General features: G+C 38.9%; 1 protein-coding gene across 4 annotated transcripts; it reads left to right on the top strand.

Moving 5' to 3' along the window:
• Positions 1-798: 798 nt before the first annotated feature.
• Positions 799-22,549, top strand: LOC117973126 (protein lin-54 homolog). Of its 4 annotated transcripts, none has more exons than XM_034924380.2 (14): positions 799-1,080; positions 10,661-11,432; positions 13,908-14,025; positions 14,628-14,761; positions 15,346-15,501; positions 15,615-15,822; positions 16,319-16,392; positions 16,952-17,146; positions 17,621-17,718; positions 19,510-19,581; positions 19,882-19,984; positions 20,080-20,217; positions 20,706-20,908; positions 21,183-22,549. In XM_034924380.2, the coding sequence occupies exons 2-14, from the start codon at positions 10,701-10,703 to the stop codon at positions 21,382-21,384; spliced, it is 2,433 nt and encodes an 810-aa protein (XP_034780271.2). In that variant the 5' UTR covers positions 799-1,080; positions 10,661-10,700; the 3' UTR covers positions 21,385-22,549. The 4 variants fall into 4 exon arrangements, with proteins under 4 accessions (XP_034780271.2, XP_058870704.1, XP_034780274.2 ...); XM_059014721.1 differs by lacking the exon at positions 799-1,080 and adding an exon at positions 2,355-2,518; XM_034924383.2 differs by lacking the exon at positions 799-1,080 and adding an exon at positions 2,525-2,723.
• The last annotated feature ends 337 nt before the right edge of the window (positions 22,550-22,886 follow it).

The raw sequence follows: 22,886 nt of genomic DNA, 5'->3' as shown, positions 1-22,886 counted from the left end.
GTATTTTAATTTTCCTTTTTATCTGTCTGGTAGAGCCTGTCCAGCAGTAATACGGCTGCAGTCTCACAAGCTTCCTCCTTGAATCTTTCCATCTGTGAACCAAACACAGTGCCGCTCCTGCTGTACTGCCTACAGCAGCACGGGGCAAGAATGCAACACGCAAACTCAGAACATGTATTTACTTTGTTTGCGTTTTTTGACATAGACTTGTGAAGTAAATACCTTACCGCAAATAAGTCAATATTCTTAAAACATTATGGGAAACTTCAATTTTGAAGCGAATGAACATGAGATTACTTTTCACGTTAATTTTAATAAATGTGGGATTGGCTTTGTCCACTGTGTCATGCAATCCAAGATTATTATTATTATTTTAATGTAAACCCAATTTGTTTTATTTAAGCACAATGAGCATCTGCCCTACCGTTTTTCCTCTTTATGAAGACAGTTTTGCTGTACACCTACGCATACTTAACTTATCAGTGTGTATTTGCTTTATTTAAATAATCATTCTTAATAATGACGCATACTTACGCGGACATTAAAAAGTAAAATCAACTGTTTATTAGTGGCTGTACTTTTACATGAATTAAACACACAGTTTAATCATTTCACGTATCCTGAAAGTGTTACAATATGTTCGAATTGTACTAGGGAGGGGGGCTGATAACAGTATAACACTGTGTGGTATAGCTTGGGATAAACATAATAGGTAAAACACAATATAAACAAAACAAAGAGGGGGAATTGACAGATATGCCATTCATTTCAACCTCTAAAAAAACGACGGATATTTACGTACCGTCATGACGCATTACGTGGTTTCCAAGGAGGGCGCGGCATTATTATGGGATGGTAGAGGTGGAATGGCGCTCGGCGCGTGATTTTGAACAAACGTCTCAGTTTCTTTGCGATCGAGATGCAGCAGTAAAGAGAAGGGCTGAGAGCCAGAGTGTAATACAGTAAATATCAACGCACGAAGCTAGACCCATTTGAATAAAACACAAGGAGGATCCGGATCAGGAATTCATGTAAGAGACAGTGGCAGCAAAACATAGCCATACACCGAACGAGAGACTGGTGAGTGAGCTAGTATTATAAACACACCACCACACCGTGACTACGTACTATGAGCGACGACGGTAGTCAGTCGCAGTAGCTTTCCTGCATTGGATCGGAGACACACAAATGACCTGGGCTGACACATGTAGCCATTTGGTACACTGGTCTGGGAAAGTGCTTCAAATCATGACAGTTTTGCTTGGTCAGCTGTTGTTTACAACGAAATGATAGTTTGCAGAATGTAATGTCATGTTTTGCTGACGCAGAGTGGATTACCTGCTCCTTAAAGCAAATATAGTCAAGCTGCACTTGTCATTGTAAAATCGGACTTTTCTGACACATTTCCAAAATGTGCTGACTGGAATATCACACGCAACACACACTGCACTAATAGCTGTCAACACACCCGTCATTATATTACTTTATTTGACCCAGCAGACTGTTGCCAAGACTTTGTGTGTAGGTGACATAATTACTCAGTACCGGCAGAGTGAGTTAGTTTAACCATGTGTTGGATGATGAAAATGCAGAAAGTGTCATTTTCTATCTTGTTTTAAGTTCTAGAGTTTTAGGTTTGTTTGTTTATTTTAATTATCGGTAATTGCCGTCTGTAAGAAAAGCGCTGGAGTTAACGTGCTTACATTTTTGTATTTTTTTTTTTTTAATATATAGTACGTGGGTGTTTTGACGTGTAAACTCGGAGCTTGTTGTAACACAGTGGGGCTCAAGCCCATGCTGACTCGGGAGGGTCTCTGCTGCTAGTACAGCTGTTCCTCTGGTGTCAGTGAGTGACATTCATTTAGTTTGTGGTTCAATGGAATTGTACATCTCAAAACACTCATGCAAACAAAATGGGATTAGTTATGTTGCTTCTGTTAAGATCAGGTTTGTTTAAAGCGATCACTCTGAGTAGATTTTCATTCAGTTGCCCTACTTTTTAGTGTCCAAAGCAAAGATGCATTTAGATAAGTGCGACATATAGCTAAACACACATTCATATATTACATTATGTTACGGTGTTTAATGTTTTGTGTGCAGATTTACAAACGCATAGCTTTTGAAACAGTTGTTTGTGATTATACTGATTGTTTTTTTTTAAATAAATTATATCCCCTTTTCTTCCCTGTTCGTGGTCTTCGTGTGTGTGAGTGTGCGGAAGATACTCGTGTTTTTTCTTGCATTTTGGAGCACTTCTGTTAGGTTTTGTGTTTTGTTTCAGTTTTCTGTCTTCCTGTCTGGTAGTTTGTAGTTATTTATTTAGTTGATTTGGTTGTTTATAAACTTTAAACATGTTTGTATTACTTATAAACTGTACGGTAACATTCTACATATCATGTGTATTATTGTCTCTTATATAGTGAGGTTTGATGGGCGTTTTTTCTCTTTGCTCTTGTTTTCGTGGGCTTGGTGATGAGGTTCTTCCTTTGCTGCCCAGTGAAGTTGAACTGATGACGAGGTGAAAATGGCGGATCTTTCGAAATCCAATCCCAGCCCTGAAATAGAAACACAACACATTCACAGCAGGCTGGTCTTTGCTCAAATTTTATACAGACGCAAAACCAGCCTACACATTTAAATACCTTTCGACTAAGAAAATAAAAATATGTGTTTGAAATTATACCGATTTATAAACGCGGCGATTAATTTGGCGGATTGTTGAGGTAAGGACAAATATTTTGTTTAAGGATCTTCAAAGGCCTAGCAGCCGCCTCATAATGTTTGAAAAAAAAAAGTTATTTATTTTTTTTGGATTATATGAGCATGTTGTCGTTAAAGCATTACTATGACAACGTCCGTGTCTGGTTTGCAATGTGCGCACAGACGTCGGATTTATCAGGCTCAGTTAAGGACGTAAAAAAAAAAAAAAAAAAATCGATGTGATTGCCGGCGGATTTAATTTATCTCGATGTACTATAGACAAAAGATTGATGTTTTCATTTTCTTTTCTTAAACGATGTTAATTAATAAATGATAAAACTGTTATTCTAAGGTGTATGTTGGATTTGAGTCACTTGCTATGTTGTCTAATTTATGGGTTGTCTATTGTAGAACTACATGTTTCAAATGATTTAGGACGTAGCAACTGGACGCATACAAAGAAAATAAGGTAGATCATTTACAGTAATGTAGTTTTCTTAAAGGTTCTGGTGTTTAAAAAATGCATTAGGTTTGCGAACTTGGTACTGACAGCACTACTAAGTAGCAGGTGACAATGCCGTTTATACCGATACAAGTGTCATTCTCTAGGCATGTTAAACAATTATGTATTCCTGTGTCTGCATCCTCCAAGATTTGAAGTCATTAGCACTGATCTGTTCCCTTTGCAAATGCAATAGACTTAAACCTGCTAGAAAAATACCCACGAGAAAATATTTTCACTTGCCTGGGATATGATGTAAAAAAAAAAAGGTATTTAACTGCTTTTTGTCACGTTTTTGCAGCTTACTATAATACAATTATTTTGCATAGCGGCTTTTGAAAGGCCTGTGGTGTTATATTGTTACTCCCATGTATTTACAAGCCTGCCCTGGATGAACCATTGTCTTCACCATTGAGGGTGCAGTTCTATTCTTGTACGCATCCATTCCACCATGAAGGGTACTTTTATTCTGCGGACGCTCAAATCATAATAGCTAATGTTGGCTGGACAGTACTGTATGGCACACAAGGTTACTTTTAAAATAAAACATTTCGGTGATAAATAACATCGTAAAGCCCCAATATGAAAAAATTGCAATCTGAAAATCGTTTTAAAAAAAATTTAATCCAAGCACAGTACTCAAAAGCAACTGATTTTGATTTTCATTGTTTTCTGTTTTTGTGTGTGTGGTGGATGCAACGGGATAACTGTGATGGTCTGAAAATGCCACAATGTTTTTTTTGTCAACTATTGACAGATTTAAACTGGGTGGTTATTCTGCTGTACATGTTATACTACTGTTACATTTGATTGTAGTGGAAGTTGTAAACAATACTAGTGGTGTATACATGTGGGTACCAGTTTTTTAAAGAAAGAAACTGAGTCATATTGATAGTGATTGAGAATGATAAATGCACGTTCAACTCAGACTTAAAATAAAGTTGCATGTTGAATAATTGCATAGTGGTATTTAACATTTCTTAAGATGTTTTGATAGATTTTCTCATTTCTAGCCATTCTATAGTGTGACTGAGACGTATAGCTAAAATCCTGACTGTAAATCCTCTTCAGAATCCAGATTGTTTTCCTGCATGAGTGATTGGCTGTGATATAAAATCCCTGAAAATGTTGCCCTTCTGTTTTTTTTTACCAAAATGAGACGCTCCAGGCATTGTTGCAGAGCTGTGTATTATGCCTGGTAGATAGGGTTGGTACCTCTGGGACATTCCCCATGTGGTCAGCTGTGTGCAGACTCAATGGCAGCCTTGTCACTGGAGTGGCTCCCGAGGCTGAGAGGACTTCCAATTTGGTTATCAAAGCAAGGGAAAGAGGAGGTTCATTTCCAGCTAATGAAGAGTTTTCTTGACAAAGGGGGGTTTTCAGTTCACTTTACCACAATTCCTTGGTGATTTTAAATACAGAGAAGACAGACGGTCGAAGACATTACAAGAGTAAAATACATCATTCTATATCGATTTTAATTGATTGCGCTCTTTTAAGTAAATTTTTCAGTTGTTTACTTCAGCCTACAGATTGAGCTTCAGAATTGAGCTGAGAAAAAACGAGAGAGAAGGTCCGTGTCACTACCGTATACTTCAGGACGTCCTGAGAACTGTTGTTGGCTTCAGCCGCTTTGACTAAACAGGTAATATTCCCTGACTTCAGCAGATCAAACTATAGTAGGGATGGGAATAAAAAACATATTTGAGTACTCGAGCACTACACATTTCTGCGTTGCCTACTAAATTAATTTGGGACTCATGGTTCCCGTCTTCAGAGACGGCATTGGTGGAGTAGATGGAAGTCTGATTATTACATAGTTTTCTAAGATTTTAATTACTCATAACAATGACTTTGGTCTGTGGTCAAGAAAATAATTAGTTTGGCTTTGCATTCTTGTGATAAAATGTGGGCCAGTACTGATCGGCTTTCAGCAATCGGCCAGTTCTGTATTTGATGACCACAACAGGCTCTACAGAATAGGATCATTCTGTGTCAAATCAACCAAAATCCAGGAAAATTCTTGCCTCAACATTTAGATTTTGCTTATATTTTGTGTAGTGGAAGATACAGGTCAGATATTTAAGCTCAATTAAGATTTCACCCCCTTTTGAGGGATATTTGAGAATGTAAAAATGATATTTAGAATGTCAGTAGCCCTATGAATGCTTCTGTACAGATAGCCAGGTAGGTCTTCTGTATAATTCATGCAAAATAAGTACCACCACTTTAGTATTTCTGTGTTGTGGTAGCCTTAAAATTGAAACATTGTCCAGTTGTCAAATTCCTGAGTGATTTTTAAGTTCATGTTCCTTCTAAAGTAGAAGAGATATCGCTTTCAAATTGATTAGGTGTGCTCATAATTTAACCGACTTTCTATATGCAGCTCTGCTACTGTCTACCTACTTTACTGTCTGATTTAATGACCCACAAAAAGGCTTCAGGATGAAAGTATTGAAAATTGCCCCATATTTTAAGGGCTGAAACCTCTTGTGGGACACGAGTTAACAAACTGACCTTTGGTGAGCTTATAGTTGAGGATTTGAAGCACTTGTGGTAAAATAATTGACTTGGTAATCTGTGTCCTTCACAGTTTAATAAATGTACAAACATGAACAACACGCATTTATGTTGTTTTGGGTTATATTGTATAATATTAGCAAATAGTTTGAATTTAACCCAAGAGAAGCCATAAAACGTATAAATAAATAAATCCATTGAACTAAAACCACAAAATGTGTATAACCATTATATGCAAGTGGTTTGTCATAGGGCAACAGAGGTACTGTTGACCTCGTATTTGTTCTTTGTTGCCATCTTTAAAAATGGATTCTTGCAGTTGAAGTTCTGAAACAAGCATTCATGGGTTATAGATGAGCGTTTGAAGGACTTGTGGTGAAATAATTAACTTGTTAATCTGTCTCCTCCTTCACAGTTTAATAATTCTCTCTCCAGGTGGGGCACCACCACTATATAAAGACTTTAATCAGTCGACAGCAAGTCACAATCCATCACAGGACTCATTCAGAAACATGTCATAAAACCGATATCTGTTCTGCCATATAATTAAGACGGATTTCAAGAACTTTGTGTCAAACGTAGTTGTACCTGTAATTTAGATATCCGAAAATGCATAAAATACCTTTTTCTATACCACTGGAAAAAACAGGTGGCGACCGATTACCAAGTCAATTATTTCACCACAAGTCCTTCAAACGCTTATCTATAATTATATTTCTAGTAGAAGAATGTAAACTGACAAATATTTATTTGTTTCTTAAATCAATTGATGTCACATATTCAAATAAACAGAAGACTTTCTTTAGATTCTACGTCTCTGGTTAATCAGTGCTGTAATAACAGGGTTTTGCTGTTTAGAATACAAATGGAAATTATATTTGATTAATGCTGGTAAATCAGACCTTTGCTTACAAAACTTGTTGAGGTCACTGGTGCCACCTAGATTGGGATCTGAGGTCTAGAAATCTGAGTAGTTTCATTGTAACAGCTGTGTGTCTGCTGATCTGGAGATCTGATCTTGAATAAAGATCCTGATAGAAACTTGGGTTGACAGTGGTGCCCGGCATTACAAGTGTCAATGGCTTGTTAAAAATAAAATCCCCCACATGAAGCCCTTTTTTGAAGTTTTGCTTCCAGAGTTAAAATGAAGCCAGTCGGTGACACACCCAACATCCCACTAAGTATCCCCTGCCAAACATATAAAAAACATGACAAGGTGTCCAACTTCACAAAATGAAATATATTGTTAGCAGTAAGAAGCACCTCCTGCACATTTGGATGCATGGAACGATAGTCATCTACAGATATACCCAGATTCTGGTACTCAACAATTTTTGCTAAAGGACGTCCTGAACACATTTCCTCACTGTCGTCTAACCAGTTCTCTAAATTAAAAATGGAATTGTGACATACAGGTGTAAGACGCATGGGCACCTCCACTCTTATCTCCATTGCAGGGAATAACTTTTGCTTTGTTACTCGTGGTATATGTGGCTGATGTGGGAGAATTACTGCACTTCCACTTTTCTACATGTGTCTAGACTTTGGAGGAGTCACTATAACATGGTGTCGGTCATGTGATTTCTTCTGAGCCAGAATGCAGTGTGTCAGTTGGACAGACACCTGTCTGCGCTTGGCATTTTAATGTTGAGCATTGAGTAAAGGTTGCCAAAAAAAGGGTCAGCTATAGGCCAGCTGGTGAAGCGCATGTGCGCAGGACTGAGAATAGCTGTCGTGTTTGGAATGTTTGGATACACTTCTTTGTGATGGCTGTCTCTGAGTTGGAGGAAGAGGTGTTGAATAGCAGTTCTTGGATTGTAATTGTAGAATATTGTATAGGGCGATTTCAAGCTGATTTCCATCATGGATGAGGGCAGAGCATGCAAAGTGGATGTAGCCTAGTTGAGGCGGTCGTGTGTATGTACTTCACACATTTAAATGGATGTATTAATCCTAATGTAGAAATAAATCAGTACGACAGTTGTTATCGTCTCTTTATGTGTTTACAGAGAGGGAAAAAATCCAGTGTACTACACTGAAGTTCCACTTCTTTGCTTCTGCAGACAGAGCAATGATGCATTGATTTAAATTAACTACAGCTTACACCAGCAATCATTCAATCATTGCATCCGATAGACATAACTTCACTCGTGAAATGGTATGAAACTCGAAATCCTAAAATGTCCATATAAGTGAAGAAACAGAAATGCTTTCCAATTATGAAGACACTTGGTAAGGACATTCTTTATTGAGTTATATATATTTTTACTTAAGCAGATTTGTTTTTAAAATGTAACACAATAAGAATAAATTAGCCGTTTCCTCCTGGTACCGAATAACATCCTGTGTTAGTCTACCTCAGCAACTATATTCAATGAGTGTGCCTTAACACGCTCCCATTATAAAATGGCAGCAATCCTAGAGTGCAGACGTTAGCCTTCCTCCATTGACTAAACATTGGTACCGTAATGTGTTCTGGATCATACAATGGTAACAAGGAAGCATAGAATGTTGAACAGTACGCTGCATAGATTGCAAAGGGATGCTGTGTTTTGGTTATTTTTTTGTGACTTCATCATGGGAGCACTTGGTTAGTTTTTTAATGGTGATACAGTGTGTCTTATGCAGCAGTTTTAAAGTTGTCTTAATATGAATAGAATATTGGTGATGATGGGATTTCTGCAAGTTCTTTATTTGTTCCTCAGCCAACCTGCTGTCCTAAAGAATGTTTATAGTAAGAGGCGTGTTATGGCAGCACCTGAGGAATACATTTCTCAACTTTTACTGAGGAACATTTAGCCAGGAGACAGGTGTTTGTTTGTTCCCCCCCCCCTCCTGCTAGTTTTCTGTTCCCACAATATCCCACTTATTCAGAGCCAGAGCACCAGCATTGTTGCAGTAGAGGGATAATCTGGATACGCTACAATGCGTTTCTTGTAAACCCTGGAGGGTGTTCTGTAACCAGTTAATATTTACACATTAGAGTTACGGTCTTAGTTGCACAGTGTGCTGTTAACAAGCTAACCAAGGCTTTAAAAAACAGTTGCCCAGTTAAAATGTTAAGGGATTTGCAAGAATGTTGTGCAGAATAATTTAATTCACATTTCAATACAGATTTTACAATAGATATATTAACAGTACAAATGTGCATACTGTAAATACTTTATTCTGTATTCAAATACTGTAAGGCCTTGCATAGTTTGGCTCCTGCTTCTCATTACCTTGTCAATGATCAAAAATAACTAATAGTTATAATACTACAGTAATCTATGGATTCTGAATGTATTCTCAGTGTTTACTTCCTTATGCCAAGCAGAAGTCTTAAATTACACAACCAGTGTCTTGTAACAGGTTTTTATCATGCATGCATTAGATAAGGGTTACCCCCACTGTCTGCTGGTTTTCATTCCAACTGAGTTATCAATTACTTAATTAAACCCTTAATTGAACTGATAATTTGCTTAATTAAACCGTTTTACTTGTTTTCAGCTCTTATAATGGGTGCATTCACAGAGATCATTCTGCGCAGATTCTGTGCAGAATCTGACCCTTTTAGCCAATGATCTTCTAGGAATGATCTCCATGAACGCACCCATTGGCTAAATTGGTCAGATTCTGCACAGAATCTGCGCAGAATGATCTCAGTGAATGCACCCACAGTTGTAGATTTCGTTAGCTCTAACATTTTATAAGTAACTTGAACTCTGCTACTGTTTAAGAGCTGAAAACAATTAAAATGGTCTAATTAAGCAAATTATCATTTCATTTAAGGGTCTACTTAAGTAACAGAGAGCTCAGTTGGAATGAAAACCAGCAGACACGGTGGGTCGCCAGGACCAGGATTGAGAAATCCTGCATTAGATAACAGTGTACAACATTTTACAGCTATTTTCCCTCACCTAGCATCTTGTCCCATGATGGTTAACTGGAACACTGCTGCAACAGGGGGATCCTGGTTTCATAACTGGATGGCTTTTTTTTTTTTTGAGAGAGAGAGAGCGCAACATTCTTTCCCGGCACTACTCCCACTGAAATATAAATTCATAAATGAATTAATACATACACATTGCCATGAGATTTACAGTCTATTTTTTTTAATAATAAAATATCGTACAGAATCTCATAAGCATTTCATTGCTATCATTATAAAGATATTTGTCAATCTTCATGTTTTAATAGTTTCATAAATCGATGGGTTTTTTTTTTGGTTTTTTTTTTTTTTTTAAATATCCCAACAAGTACACGCTTGACCATGAACTGTTAAGTTACACAACACGATTTTTTTCTAATCCGCTATTACCTTAGCGACTGCTGTAGTTGTGTGTTTTTTGTTTTGTTTTGGTTTTTTTTAACCTTTACTAGACTGCTGCATTTAAATGTCAGGTTCATGTATTAAAAGCAGTATCACTGATTTGCTAATTTTTCAAAAAACATAAATAATACCTTATGTTTAAAAGATTAGTCAGTGCTTTGCCACAGGCTCTCAGGCAGCCATTTCTGGGTTTCTTTGTAACCAATAGAAGATCAGCTTCTTCCACAGCTAGCCAATCAAAATTGATAAGGATGGTACGTAAACACTTTTTAAAACCATTTTGTGCTTGGGTGCTAGATTAACGCAGTTCAGTTTTCCAAAACTTGCGTGGCTCTCTAGAAATATACCTGGAATGTCTTTCTTGCAACAGAACAAACATAGGAAAAATGAATAAATAAAAACGGCAAAACTTGTTGTCCTTCACACAAATCTTGTTTCCCGGACATCGAGTGATACGAATTTGCACACCCCTGCCACACCATACATCACACAACCTGTTGCATGAGGTTCCCTTATTGATGGCTAAGCTACTGAACGCTACCTCTTAGCTGAAATGTTAATTGAACTGGCTCTTCCATTCACAGTTAATGAATTCCTAATGATTATTGCTGCTGGTTGTTTTGCAGTGGCTAAGTCTTGGAGTAGCAGCAGTGGCAGTGTGTGAGGATGGAGGTGGTGTCGGCGGAGGTGAACAGCCTGCTCCCCGAGGAGATCATGGACACAGAGGCCATTGTGCTGGTGGAGGACGACCACGTGGGCGCCGTGGACGACTCAGAGTTGGAAGAAGAGGTTCCCATGGAGACAGAGCTTGCAGGGATCGTCAACCTCGACACTGCAGTGCCTCAGTCTGTCCAGGTCTCTGAATCAAAGACCACCAGCAGCATAGGCAGCCAGCTGTTATTGACCAGCTCCACCACTGCCACAACCACCAGCATGACAGGGCTCAAAGCAGCAGCACCCATGCCAGTCAGCACGCAGCCTAGCAGCAGTGTTAGTGGAGGGCTGCAGAAACTCAATACCCCTGTCACCATCACGGCCAACCAGGTCATCCTCAACAAAGTCTCACAGTCCCCCTCGTCTGACCTCAAGCCCACCACCACGCAGGTGTTCAAACAGGACGGACAAAAGCTGTTTGTCACCACCATCGGCAAGTCCGGGCAGCCCATTGTGCTGACACTGCCCCACACCAGCCATCTCGCCCAGTCCCCTAAGGCTGGTCAAGGCCAGGGTATGGGGCTAGACACCAAGATACAGCCCCAACAGTTTAAGGTGGTGACCATTGGGAGCAGGACCGACCTTAAGCCTGTGATTGGTGTGCAGGCCATGGGCTCTGGGAATCAGCTGATTAGCACATCCCAGCATTCAACACTGCAGGCCCAGCAATTAAAAACAATACAGGTAAAGAAATAAGACAAATGTAGGTGTAGTAACACAGAATGAATGAACTGAAATACAGACTGGTAGAAAGTACAGTTTGTGGTAACTGCTTTTCTAGTCTTGATTGTTATACACACAACATATGTTTCTAAATGCATGATCATATGTTATGATGATTACACAACACACTCAAGGATCTATCAAAAATGCCTGCAGTACAGACATTACTGTCAAACCAAAATTAACAGAAAGTAGTCCCTTTTAACAAAATACAGAATATTTTATTGTGTGAATGATTTCTTATGGAAGGTAAATGCCAGTATGGTTATATAAAAGTACTAAAAAGAAACTGCTACGAAGAGTCTCTATCAACAACAAATGTTTATTTTTTGAAATTATGATTTGGTGTTTTAACTTTCAGATAAACTACAATTAAAGGCATCTGTACTCCAATTACATTTTTAATTAATTGACTGTTTTTACAATGCAGTAATTGGCATGGTTACTCCATAGTTCTTAACGGTGGCAAATAGTGATAATGTACCTTTTTGACTAAGTTTGATTAAAGTAGTTACTGGCTGATTGTGTCTACCCTGTCCTGTTCAGAGGATAAGTACTGTAGATTACTGGCATCAATTATTATGTTAGTGGGCAGCATTTGGAAAGTAAAGTGTAAAAATTTATGAATGGCCCCAGCCCCAACCAAATCAAAGAGATCACAATTTGCTTTGTACAGTACCACTTGCTCTAGTTATTTATAGTCAAGAAGCATGTTTACTATTGAATATCAAGGACTCTTCACCTCTGAACCCCCTTCATGTAGTGTATAATTAGGGCTCCTGATTTTCGTTTTTAACCAATAAAACACGATAAAACATGAAATCGGTGGATAGCCAATAAACACCGGAAAAACTGTGGAAATGGTTAATCAAATTCACGTTGACTTTACCCTATTCTCATTAAAATAAAACCTACTACAAAAATAATAAATACATTTCCCAGTGCTTCTGGGCAATGTTCTGCCTTCCTGACTTGCATTTATCATTGATTCGTTCTCAATACTTTAAACCCGCCCCAACTACTGAGTGACAGCACATTCCTACATTTCTATTGGAGACTCCACTTGCGAGATTTAAAACGAGATTACAATCAGGTTGGAGGCTTGTTAGCGGGATTTCAAGCTGTATTACAGTTAAGATACGGAGGATTTAAAACAGAATTATGGCGAAATGTACAAAAATGCCTGCAAACAAAAACCCCAGAAGAATGTGCTCATGACTATAGGTATTTCGTTGTGGAAGACAGCAAAGGAAAGAAGGTACAACTTAAGTGTGCAAGTACTGTTGAGTTACTACTATACATATTTTGACAGAAAAAAAAAAAACGCTCAAGCATTTTGGAAAGTAACCGAAAACACTAATTTCGTACAGTATATCAAAAACAAAAGCCCAAAAAAAAACAATTTACATAAAAACTCGAAAATAGCTAAAGAATAAGCACTGAAAAATACAATTAATAAAACCTGAAAAACAGAAGCCCTATGTATAATACTTGGATGATATTCCTGTTATTTTATTTTTTTATGTTTTATCAAAATGGTGTTGTGGGACAGTTTTTCCAAAACTAGTCCACGTAGAACAAAAAAAATGAATCTAAAATTTATGAAGGAACTACTGATTTGTAACTATTCATATCTCATATTTATTTATTTATTTATTTATTTATTTTTTGGGTGAAAGCTGAATCATTTTATTATTATTTTTTTTAATTTAGTCATTGCCAGTGGTTTTCACCCCAGTTTTCTCCCCAATTTGGAATGCCCAATTATTAATTTTTTATCCCGGTTCAACGCTGCAACCCCCCAGTGACTCGGGGAACGGAGGCTGAAACACGCGTCCTCCGAAACGTGTTCCTGCCAATCTGTCATTTTTCGCACCCGCAGGCGCCCTATCAGCCACAGGGGTCGCTGGTGCACGGTGGACCGTGGATTGCCCTACAGACCTAAGCCCTCCCTACCTGGGCAGCTTTCGGCCAATTGTGCGCCGCCCACTAGGAACCCCCGGTCACGGTCGGCAATGACATAGCCTGGATTTGAATCTGCGCTCTCCAGGCTATAGGGCGCATCCTGCACGCCACGCCTTTACTGGATGCGCCACTCGGGAGCCCCCGTGAATCATTTTTAAAGATTGCTGTTTTGTTGTTAGCATTACTCAGATAGTAGTTGAACATACTGTACTGCTAGTTTATTTGATCTTTTATAATAGTTGGGCATCAAGGGTGAATATCTTTTCCTCTTCTGCATTTATTTTTTATTGATTGAATGATTACTAAACTGCAGGTTCCCTTTGGGTAGGACTCAGTAATTCATGGGTCTGTTAACTGATTCCAGCAATTAGTTTATACATTAACATTTTTAATATAAAAATGGGTGTTGCAAATGTTTTAACATTTTCAAATTGCATTTATTTGATTACCTGTAAAAACTTAATGTTGCAGATTGCTAAGAAAACACAGACGTCTTCAGCAGGACCAATGATCACAAAATTTATCATCACAAAGCCATTGAACAGTAAAGCAATGTCTGGTCAAACTTCTGTTTCGCAGTTGATTGGAGGTAATGGTTCTTGTCCATTATATATTCAAGGCACTTTGTTGGAATCAAAGCATCATAGGGGATATTGCCAGTTTATTGATGAATTTCCCAGGAGTTCCAGCACTTGCCGTCTAATGTTTATTGCCTCCCTCCCCATATACAGCTCTGTTTGAAAATAATACTTTAAGCCTCTGCCATGCCCTAGCTCAGGTATGAATGTCACATAAACAGATTGCTTGTTTGGATTTGTATTTTCAGCCTCACAGTATTGAACCTTTAACAATTTAAATCATCCATTAGGACTTGCATGTTAAAATACAAATACTTCAATGTATGGGTGATTCACTAATGACACACACACACTCATTTTTAACTTGGATGTTTCTTTTAGCACTATTTATATTCGGGCCTAGGTGAGATGTTTTTTGAGAATCATGTGTAATTTCCCTTCTACATAAATGGAGATCGACCACTCTGCTTTGGTTTAAGTTAAAGTTACATTTGCAGTTTATGAAGATCTGTGGTGTAGTTTTTATAACATCTTTCTGTGAATTTCCAGCCTCATGTTGGATTTTATTTTTTTTCTATGTATTTATTTATTTTTTTTGATTGCTGATTTGCAGGCCGAGTCCTTACCCAGAACCCTCCTGGCACACCCCCGAGGACACTTTCTTTCTCGGAAAGCATCGTCGGAGCTGCTCTCGGTTCAACACCGCAAAGCAAGATTGCCATCTCGCCCCTCAAATCACCCAGCAAGGTCAGGCCTCTAACTCCTGTAACAGCAAGGGCTGTCCCCTAAACCTGTCGTCATGGTTCTGTGAGCACACTTGGGACAAATTTGAAGGGGCCAATCAAACCAAATACTATAGCCCTTAACCCTAAACCCCTATATAAAACTCTGGCTATGGGGGTCCCTGAGTGGGTCGCCTGGTCAAGGATGGCCTTGTGATGTGCAGGGTGAGTCGTACAGTCAGGGAAGTGCAGGTTCACGTCCTGGCTGTGTGAAGGGACCGGTCTTCGCTGGGGATTCCGGATGGAGTGTCTTGTTGGTTCTCCCATGGGTTAGGCAGGGACTGTTTCTCCTCATCGTGATACAGCAGACCCCACTCCACTCTCAAGGTTCCTGGGCGTGAAAGAGGAAGTTGGCTTGATCGGAGGGCACCCACTGAACTTTCAGTTCTCCTGAGCTGTGTGGGGAATTGCTGTGGTGAGGGAGTCTAATTGGACATTCTAAATTTGGGAGAAACTTGGGGTTAAAGTAATCGGGCACTCAATGTTGGCTGTATACTGCGATTTATTAGTAGTACTCTATTCCTTGCTAACCTTATTGTCTGGCTGCAGCTGACGGTGGTGTCTGTGGCCTCCCAGTCTCCAAGCTCACCTCAGAAGTCAGTTGGGGTCCCGTTGAGCATGGCCCTGGGACAGCAGTTCCTGACAGTGCAGCAGGCAACCCAGTCTTCTCCAGCCAAGGGCATTTCCAATCACTCCACACAGCAGGTAAGTTCCTGTTCTGAGTTTCACCATTGTGGTGTATATGCTCACGTCATTTAGTAAATTACAAAGGTGGTGTTGGGTCTGTAACCAGTCTATTCTTCTGCTCTTTGATGCAGGGAGTGAAACCTGTGCAGACCATGACAGTAAGTGGAGTGGGCACCCCTCAGTTTAAAACAATCATTCCTCTGACAACACCACAAAATGTGCAGCAGATCCAGGTGCCGGGCAGTAAATTCCACTACGTGCGTCTCGTCACTGCCTCCACGGGCAGCAGCTCCCCGCAGACAGGCAGCCCCAGCATCAACTCGCACTCTCTACAGCAAGGTAGGTGTCTGCTCTAAATGTCTTAATGCTGGACCAATACACTGTAGAGCGCAGTGGTGGTGCAGTGAGGTGATGCACTCGATCAACTCCGGAAAGCTTGGGATCGAATTCAGCTCAGGTCACAAGTTAAATGAATTTGGTAGTCTTGACTTCACCCTCAGTGGACAGTAGTTTACAACCCAAAACCTCCTCAAATTGCCTTTCTTTGATCAAGAAAGCCATAATATATCATAGGGTATGTGGAAAAGTTGTTAACAATGTTAATCCCTGCTATTCATGTCTCACAAATGCTGTGGGGGATATCTTATTTTGTGCCATACTACTTTTTTTTTTATTTCATTATACATTTGTATGTTAAATATGATAGTTTTGCAACACTTAAATGATCCATTTTTATTGTTCATGCTGATTTATCCATACAGGTGCTGAAACCTGGGTGTGCTAAATTATCTTTTCAGGATTTTTTGTAATTCAGTTCTCTCATCTCTGTTAACAGCCAAACCGGTAGTGGTGAACACAACACCAGTGCGGATGTCGGTTCCAATTGTCTCTGCACACACCATGAAACAGGTGGGTAGAAATTCCTGATACAAAACCCGTCCAAATATTCTCATCCTAACTACTGGTAAGGTTGGGACAGCAACTATTCTATGGTTTTAGTTTGTGTTGTCTTTAATTAGATAATTGATGGGAGTTTTTATTTACAAAATCGTATAATATATAAATGCAGTTTATCGATGATACACGGTGCTCCACTGTGAGAGAGATTTAATTTTACCCAGGACAGTGGCCTGTCTAGATCTCTCTGGGCAGGTTATAAAAAAAAATCCCTTTGTTGAACCAATCAGTCTTGCAAGGACGGGAGAAACTAAATGTTGTCAGTAAGAGATGAGTTGATAACTATATCTGAACTGCACTCTTCTTATAATTTTATACCCCGCAACTGGATATGCATGCTAATCCAACTGCGATGAAACTTCCTGTGGAAATTCTATAGAGTATCAGAATCTTTGATTGTTTGGGATATAGCTTTATAAACACTCTCCAGGATTTGATGCAATTTTACATAGACATAAGTTTTATATTAAGTTGTTCCTTGAAGGGTAAGTGCCATTTTTTGTGTTTTCAGGTGGTCCCAAAATCTCTAAACGCAACTTCACAGATTGTTAGTACTCAGTCACAGCAAAGGCTTATCATGCCGGCTACTTCTTTACCTCAGATTCAGCCCAATCTGACCAACCTGCCCCCAGGCACTGTCCTGGCACCAGCTCCTGGCACAGGAAACGTGGGGTATGCTGTCCTCCCTGCTCAGTATGTCACACAGGCAAGTAAACGTCTGTGTGTGTGTGTGTGTGTGTGTGTGTGTGTGATTTATCCTCAATCAGTTATACTGTGAAAACAGAAAGAGGTGCTGAGGAAGCATTTATTTTTCTGTTAGCTAATCCAAGAACCTTACACGAAATAACTTTGATATCAAAGATCTCTCACTTTTCCTGTGAGACAGGGACGTGCATGGCATCAACATAACGGTACATCCGTTTTAAATGGAACAAGTTTCGTTAATGGTTACTAGAAAGCCTGGTCTTTATAGTACAACGGGCCTTTTCACAATGTCTTATCCTGCATTGGATGCATCATATTTTATTAAAGATTTGAATCTGAAGATCAATTATTAGGCAGTGTGTTTCCAGGGAACACAAAGAATATGAAGCCAAAGCTCAGATTTTGTGCAGTAATCTATAACAGTATACTCTGTAATACTATAATCTAATGTAACAATAAATATTTATATTTTCAGCTCCAGCAGTCAGCCTTTGTGACCTTGGCAAGCAGTACTGGGTTTGCACCAGGAGCAGCAGCTGGTATCCAGACCCAGGCCCGGTTACCACTCAATGGGTATGTCAGTTAAGAGTAGCAGTGCTAAGAATGTGAAGGGATACAACGTTCAGTGTCACAGGAGAACGTTATATAGAGGATACAGTAGAAAAGGGGTATGGTAAAATATTTTACATGTGAAGGATACCTAAAAAAGCGCAGAGTAAGTTGGTTTTCCTAGCAAATCAAATTTGTTTGCATATCCAAATTGTTTCCCCACTCATTAATTGATGCCATCTAGGGTAGGTCTTTTTTAAACTCCTTTGTTGAGTTTTCATCAATATTTGAATGGTGCCAAAAGGAGTTTTATTTATTTATTAGATTATACTACTGTCCATCATAAAAGCACATTGGATTGAACCAAGTATTGTATTATTTCTATAAACATTTGTGACATTATACTTAAGAGTAAACTAATAACCATTCAACAAAACCTAAAGCTGGTTGTTATTTGTTGTGTTTAAAACAAATGACTAATTCTACTAGCTTGAAAGTACATAGTTTTGGCCCCATAGCTGACTCCAAATTAGTATGTAGAATATGTATTTAAATTCAAAAGCACCAAAGATGTATTTATTATATAGAGGTCGGCATGGGTACCCGGATTTTAAATGACCAGACCTGGGTCTCTCTTTACTACCTGGGTATCGATTATGAATTTGAGAATTTAAAAAAAATGTAGCAAATATGACAATGCAGTTGTAAGCGCGGGTCTCTGGCCGGTGTAATAAAGACAACGTTAAAACAAGCTTTTGCATGAAGCCTTTTCTTAACCGACAGGATATCAATGTTTTACACAAAACAATAACACACAGTGAGCGGCAAGTACACCTCAATAATAAGAACTGCAAACTGCTGCTGCTTCTCAGGAACTAAATCAGAAAGAAAACAACATAGCATCCTGTTGGGTTTATGTCCGTGATATCCATTAATAATAATATCCGTGTGGCTTCCAATATGGAATGCTTGATATACAGTTATTGCGCAGATATAGTTTCTTACAAAAAAGATCAAATAAGTAGCTGTTTATTTAAAAATACAGTATTGTGAGCAGAGTACCCTAGAAAACAGACTGAAAACCGTAAACTTTCATTTTATTTTAATGAAGTAGATCAACTAAGAAAGCAGAAGCACTGCAAAATGTGCAAAGTACAAAATGAAATCAGTATGAGAAACATTACTCGCACACTTAAGAAACGTGCACCTGTTTTGTTTTGGGTTAAATAAAAAATGTTGTGGAGCACATTAAGTAAGTGTGCGAGTGCTTCCTCCTTTTCAATGAAATATTTCCTTGGCAGAGTTTGTAAATTCCGTGTTCTCCTGCTTTGGTAAAGAAATTCCACACAACGCTCCTTTGCTTGAATGCCATGTTATCAACAACAGCGGAATATGACCAATAGATGTGCAGAATCCCGCAGCATGAAGCGCATTTAACATAACTGTATTCAAACAGAGATTTATTATTATTATTATTATTATTATTATTATTATTATTATTATTATTATAATGTTTCCACTACTGATAAAGTTTACACAAGTCTATAGATCTGAAGAGACTAAATGTATGTGTACTATATAGTATTTAAATATGTATCATGCACTTAAAACATTAATATATGCGATTTTTGGGGTTTTTAAATCATTACCTGAAAAACGATCTGTGTATTTTACATGACGGGTACCCGGTTCTGGATTTTCTACCCGTACTGACCTCTAGTATTATACAATGCATGTAAAAGGTCAAATGAAAAACGGAGTTGTCGGAGGTCAGACAAATTGCACATTAAAGCGTACTTTTTTCACTTCACACAGGTTGTCTCCGTCCGATTCTGCATCGCGACCCAGGAAACCGTGTAACTGTACAAAGTCCCAGTGTCTCAAATTGTGAGTATGCACTGCTTTCTAACACTGTCATTTATAGTACTCCTTCAGCTACAGTGCATTTCAACTAATAGGCTTATACTGTGTATTCCAATGCAAATGCATACAATAGCAAGATTAATGGTATGAAAAGTTATACATTTAGTTTACTGGTATTTTGATAATGAAAATTCTATTACAAATGAAGTATTTTAGGGATGTGAGAAATAAAAATGAATTGGGTTGTTGCACTACAGTTTCAGTTCTGTGTAGACTTATAAGGGGAACATTTCTGAAAGCCATTTGATTTGTGGGTTTTTTTAGGTACTGCGATTGTTTTGCCAACGGAGAATTCTGTAACAACTGTAACTGCACAAACTGCTACAATAATCTGGAACACGAGACGGACAGACTTAAGGCAATAAAGGTAAGAGTGTGATGATGGAGACTAATATCTTCAGTGTATGTGGCTACTGTTGAAAACATATGAATGGTGGTACATTATGTTTAATCCTTTTGCAGGCATGCCTAGACCGCAATCCGGAAGCATTCAAACCGAAAATTGGAAAAGGAAAGGAAGGTGAATCAGACCGACGGCACAGCAAGGGCTGTAACTGCAAACGCTCAGGCTGTCTCAAAAACTACTGCGAATGCTATGAGGTGAGTTTCACCACTGGAGCCCAGCCTGCCTCAGGCTGCTGATTTGGTAACACCTTTCTGTCTTTCTTTTGGTTTAATAATGTACCAGCCGAGTCACTGTTAATGTAAGCCTCTCAGACATGTTGGCAGAAGTCAGAAAAAATATATAATGATATTTTCCCATTATATTTTTGCTGCATACAGTGGTATAGGTAAATAAAACCAGGCCAAAGAGCTTGTGATGCTCTGAAGACATGGAGTGGTTTAAAGCTCTATGAACAGAAGGGGGAGGGAGACCTGCACCCCACTCCACCAAACTAATAATAAAGCAAATGAACTATCCAAGTACATTCATTAGGCAGGTACAGGGATCTATTTATGAGTCAGTTTTTAGAACTAAAATTTAAAAATAACATTTTTTAAATGTATGAAACTCATTTAACAATATTCTCTAGCCCAGTTTCATGAATATCAAAGTTAAATGTCTTCATGTGCCCTCCGCAATCTAGGCAAAGATCATGTGCTCTTCGATATGTAAGTGCAACGGCTGTAAGAATTTTGAGGAGAGTCCGGAGCGGAAGACTCTGATGCACTTGGCGGATGCAGCGGAAGTCCGTGTCCAGCAGCAGACGGCGGCCAAAACCAAGTTATCATCCCAAATCTCTGATCTGTTAACAAGAACAACACCGGCTGTCACCAGTGGAGGGGGAAAGTAAGTGAAAGTGGACTTGTAATATACTTTAGAGCTAGTCCGATTTCAAAACCAATCATGTGGACCTTTTTTCCTAAACACATGTTGAGGTTCTGTGTGGTATGTCTCCCATGTCTTGAAACTTGAAATACATACTGTCTAACACAATTTCTTGGCATTCCCATAAGCTTTATTTCCCTTTGCCTTCTAAGTTGCTCTTGTGTGTCTGTTTTATTAGATTTGTGGGGTTCATGCTTATGGAGCACCCTTTTTTCACGTATTTTCTTGATTCCAGGTTGCCCTATACGTTTGTCACCAAAGAGGTTGCTGAAGCGACGTGTGAGTGTTTGCTGGAGCAGGCGGAGCAGTCGGAGAAAGTGAACAGGTCCCAGGCCGCGGCAGAGAGGATGATCATAGAAGAATTTGGACAGTGTCTTATGAGGATTATAAACTCTGCTGCAAAATCAAAAACTGACCCCTGCTCTATGAACTGCTGAACTCTCCAAATAAAGCCTTTGTCCTCAACAGAGAATGGAGCAGCGTTAAAAAGAAAGAAAAGAAAGGTTTGCCTCTGCGGTACTGGCGATGGACACCTCTGTCTAAGAATAATCCGTTTGTTTGGAGCTTGTTTTAGAGTGACCTGATAATGCGATCGTGTACAATTTAAAAAGATATTTTTATGAAATTTTCCTTTGGCTCTTTGACTTTTTTAAATCATGTTGCTTCTTTCTGGTGATATGATGATGATGAAACTTTTAACCATTCTTATTTCCATTAAGCTATATATAAATACCTTTGTATCCCACTCTCACTAAAAACAGTTAATCTTTGGTTTGCAGGGTTTTTTTACCATTAGCATTCTTTGCAGATTAATTTGTGAAGTAAGGCTCTTTCAGGAACCAGAACTAATCACTGACTTTTACTTGCCCTTTAGAGTTTGGGGACTTCTGTTTTTCTTGTTTCCAGATTGATCTATCCATATAGATGAATCTTATATAGCCATGTACCGTTTTCAATTTACTATGAAGCTGCAAGCAGGTAGACTACATTAACTGCAAAGGGTTTTTTTTAATGATCAGTGTATCAATTTCTTTTTTTGCAAAAGGGAAGCAGCAAATAAAATGTAACTGTGCAAGGAGAATGGACGAGATGGGTCATTACATTGCTCACAGCAGATCTGTTAAGTTTTTAGACAAGGGAATTAACTGTTGTATTTGAGGTTTGAATCAAAGTTGGTTATCTTTTCCTTTATTGATGCAGCAGTAATGCATTGAAAGGATGCTTGTTTCAAAATCATTTAAAGACAGTATGCATTTCCAAAGCTTTACTGTGGTGGCCTTCATTGCATTACACTGGGTTTTGCCAATATAGCAAACTAATGTGGATCACCTGCTTTGATTCTTGTGTGTGGAATTGCCTCTCCTCTAAAAAGCATAGCTCACCTCTCCATCGTTGTGTAGATATACACAGATAAGTTCTAGAGGCAGGCACCTTCATTTGTGCCAAGTGACTGTCTTGTGTAGACATCCTCGTCAGATCTGCCCAGGTCCTGTAGTTGTTGAGCGGTGCTCTGTTTTTCTACAGCTAATATATATGAAGGTCTCTTACTGACTTTCAAGTAGCCTTGGCTCAGTGAGAAAGCAGAGAGTATAGCTGGTACCCCCCCCCCCCCCCCCCCCCCCAAAATCAGCCATGGTCTGTCAGTGCATTCTCCTCGTTCTGCAATGTGCACCCACTTGATTTTCGTGGACCCTCTTCTAGTCAAATTGTAATCTACCCATCTGGGTATCTGCCATGAACATCACAAGAGGATTATAGACTGCATCTTTTCTTGCTTTTTCCTAAATAACAAGCTGGTTATACAGATAAGTAACGGTTGTGAACTGAGTACACTGTCCATATTTTCAAAGTCAGCTTTGTTCCTTAGATGACTTGATCATGATGGCATGCCAGTTCTCAAAGGTGGATAGCTCTCTAACAACCCCACAGCCTTCATCTC

Source organism: Acipenser ruthenus, chromosome 1 (genome assembly GCF_902713425.1).
Source record: "Acipenser ruthenus chromosome 1, fAciRut3.2 maternal haplotype, whole genome shotgun sequence".
NCBI classification, from domain to species: domain Eukaryota; kingdom Metazoa; phylum Chordata; class Actinopteri; order Acipenseriformes; family Acipenseridae; genus Acipenser; species Acipenser ruthenus.
This window is presented reverse-complemented; position numbering and strand designations above follow the sequence as displayed.

Excerpts from the sequence above, each read along its gene's own strand:
- LOC117973126 (XM_034924380.2), top strand. The coding sequence starts at position 10,701 with ATGGAGGTGGTGTCGGCGGAGGTGAACAGCCTGCTCCCCGAGGAGATC. Across the intron at positions 14,026-14,627 it reads TGTTTCGCAGTTGATTGGAG|GCCGAGTCCTTACCCAGAAC; the intron begins GTAATGGTTCTT and ends GCTGATTTGCAG. Across the intron at positions 19,985-20,079 it reads ACAGACTTAAGGCAATAAAG|GCATGCCTAGACCGCAATCC; the intron begins GTAAGAGTGTGA and ends ATCCTTTTGCAG.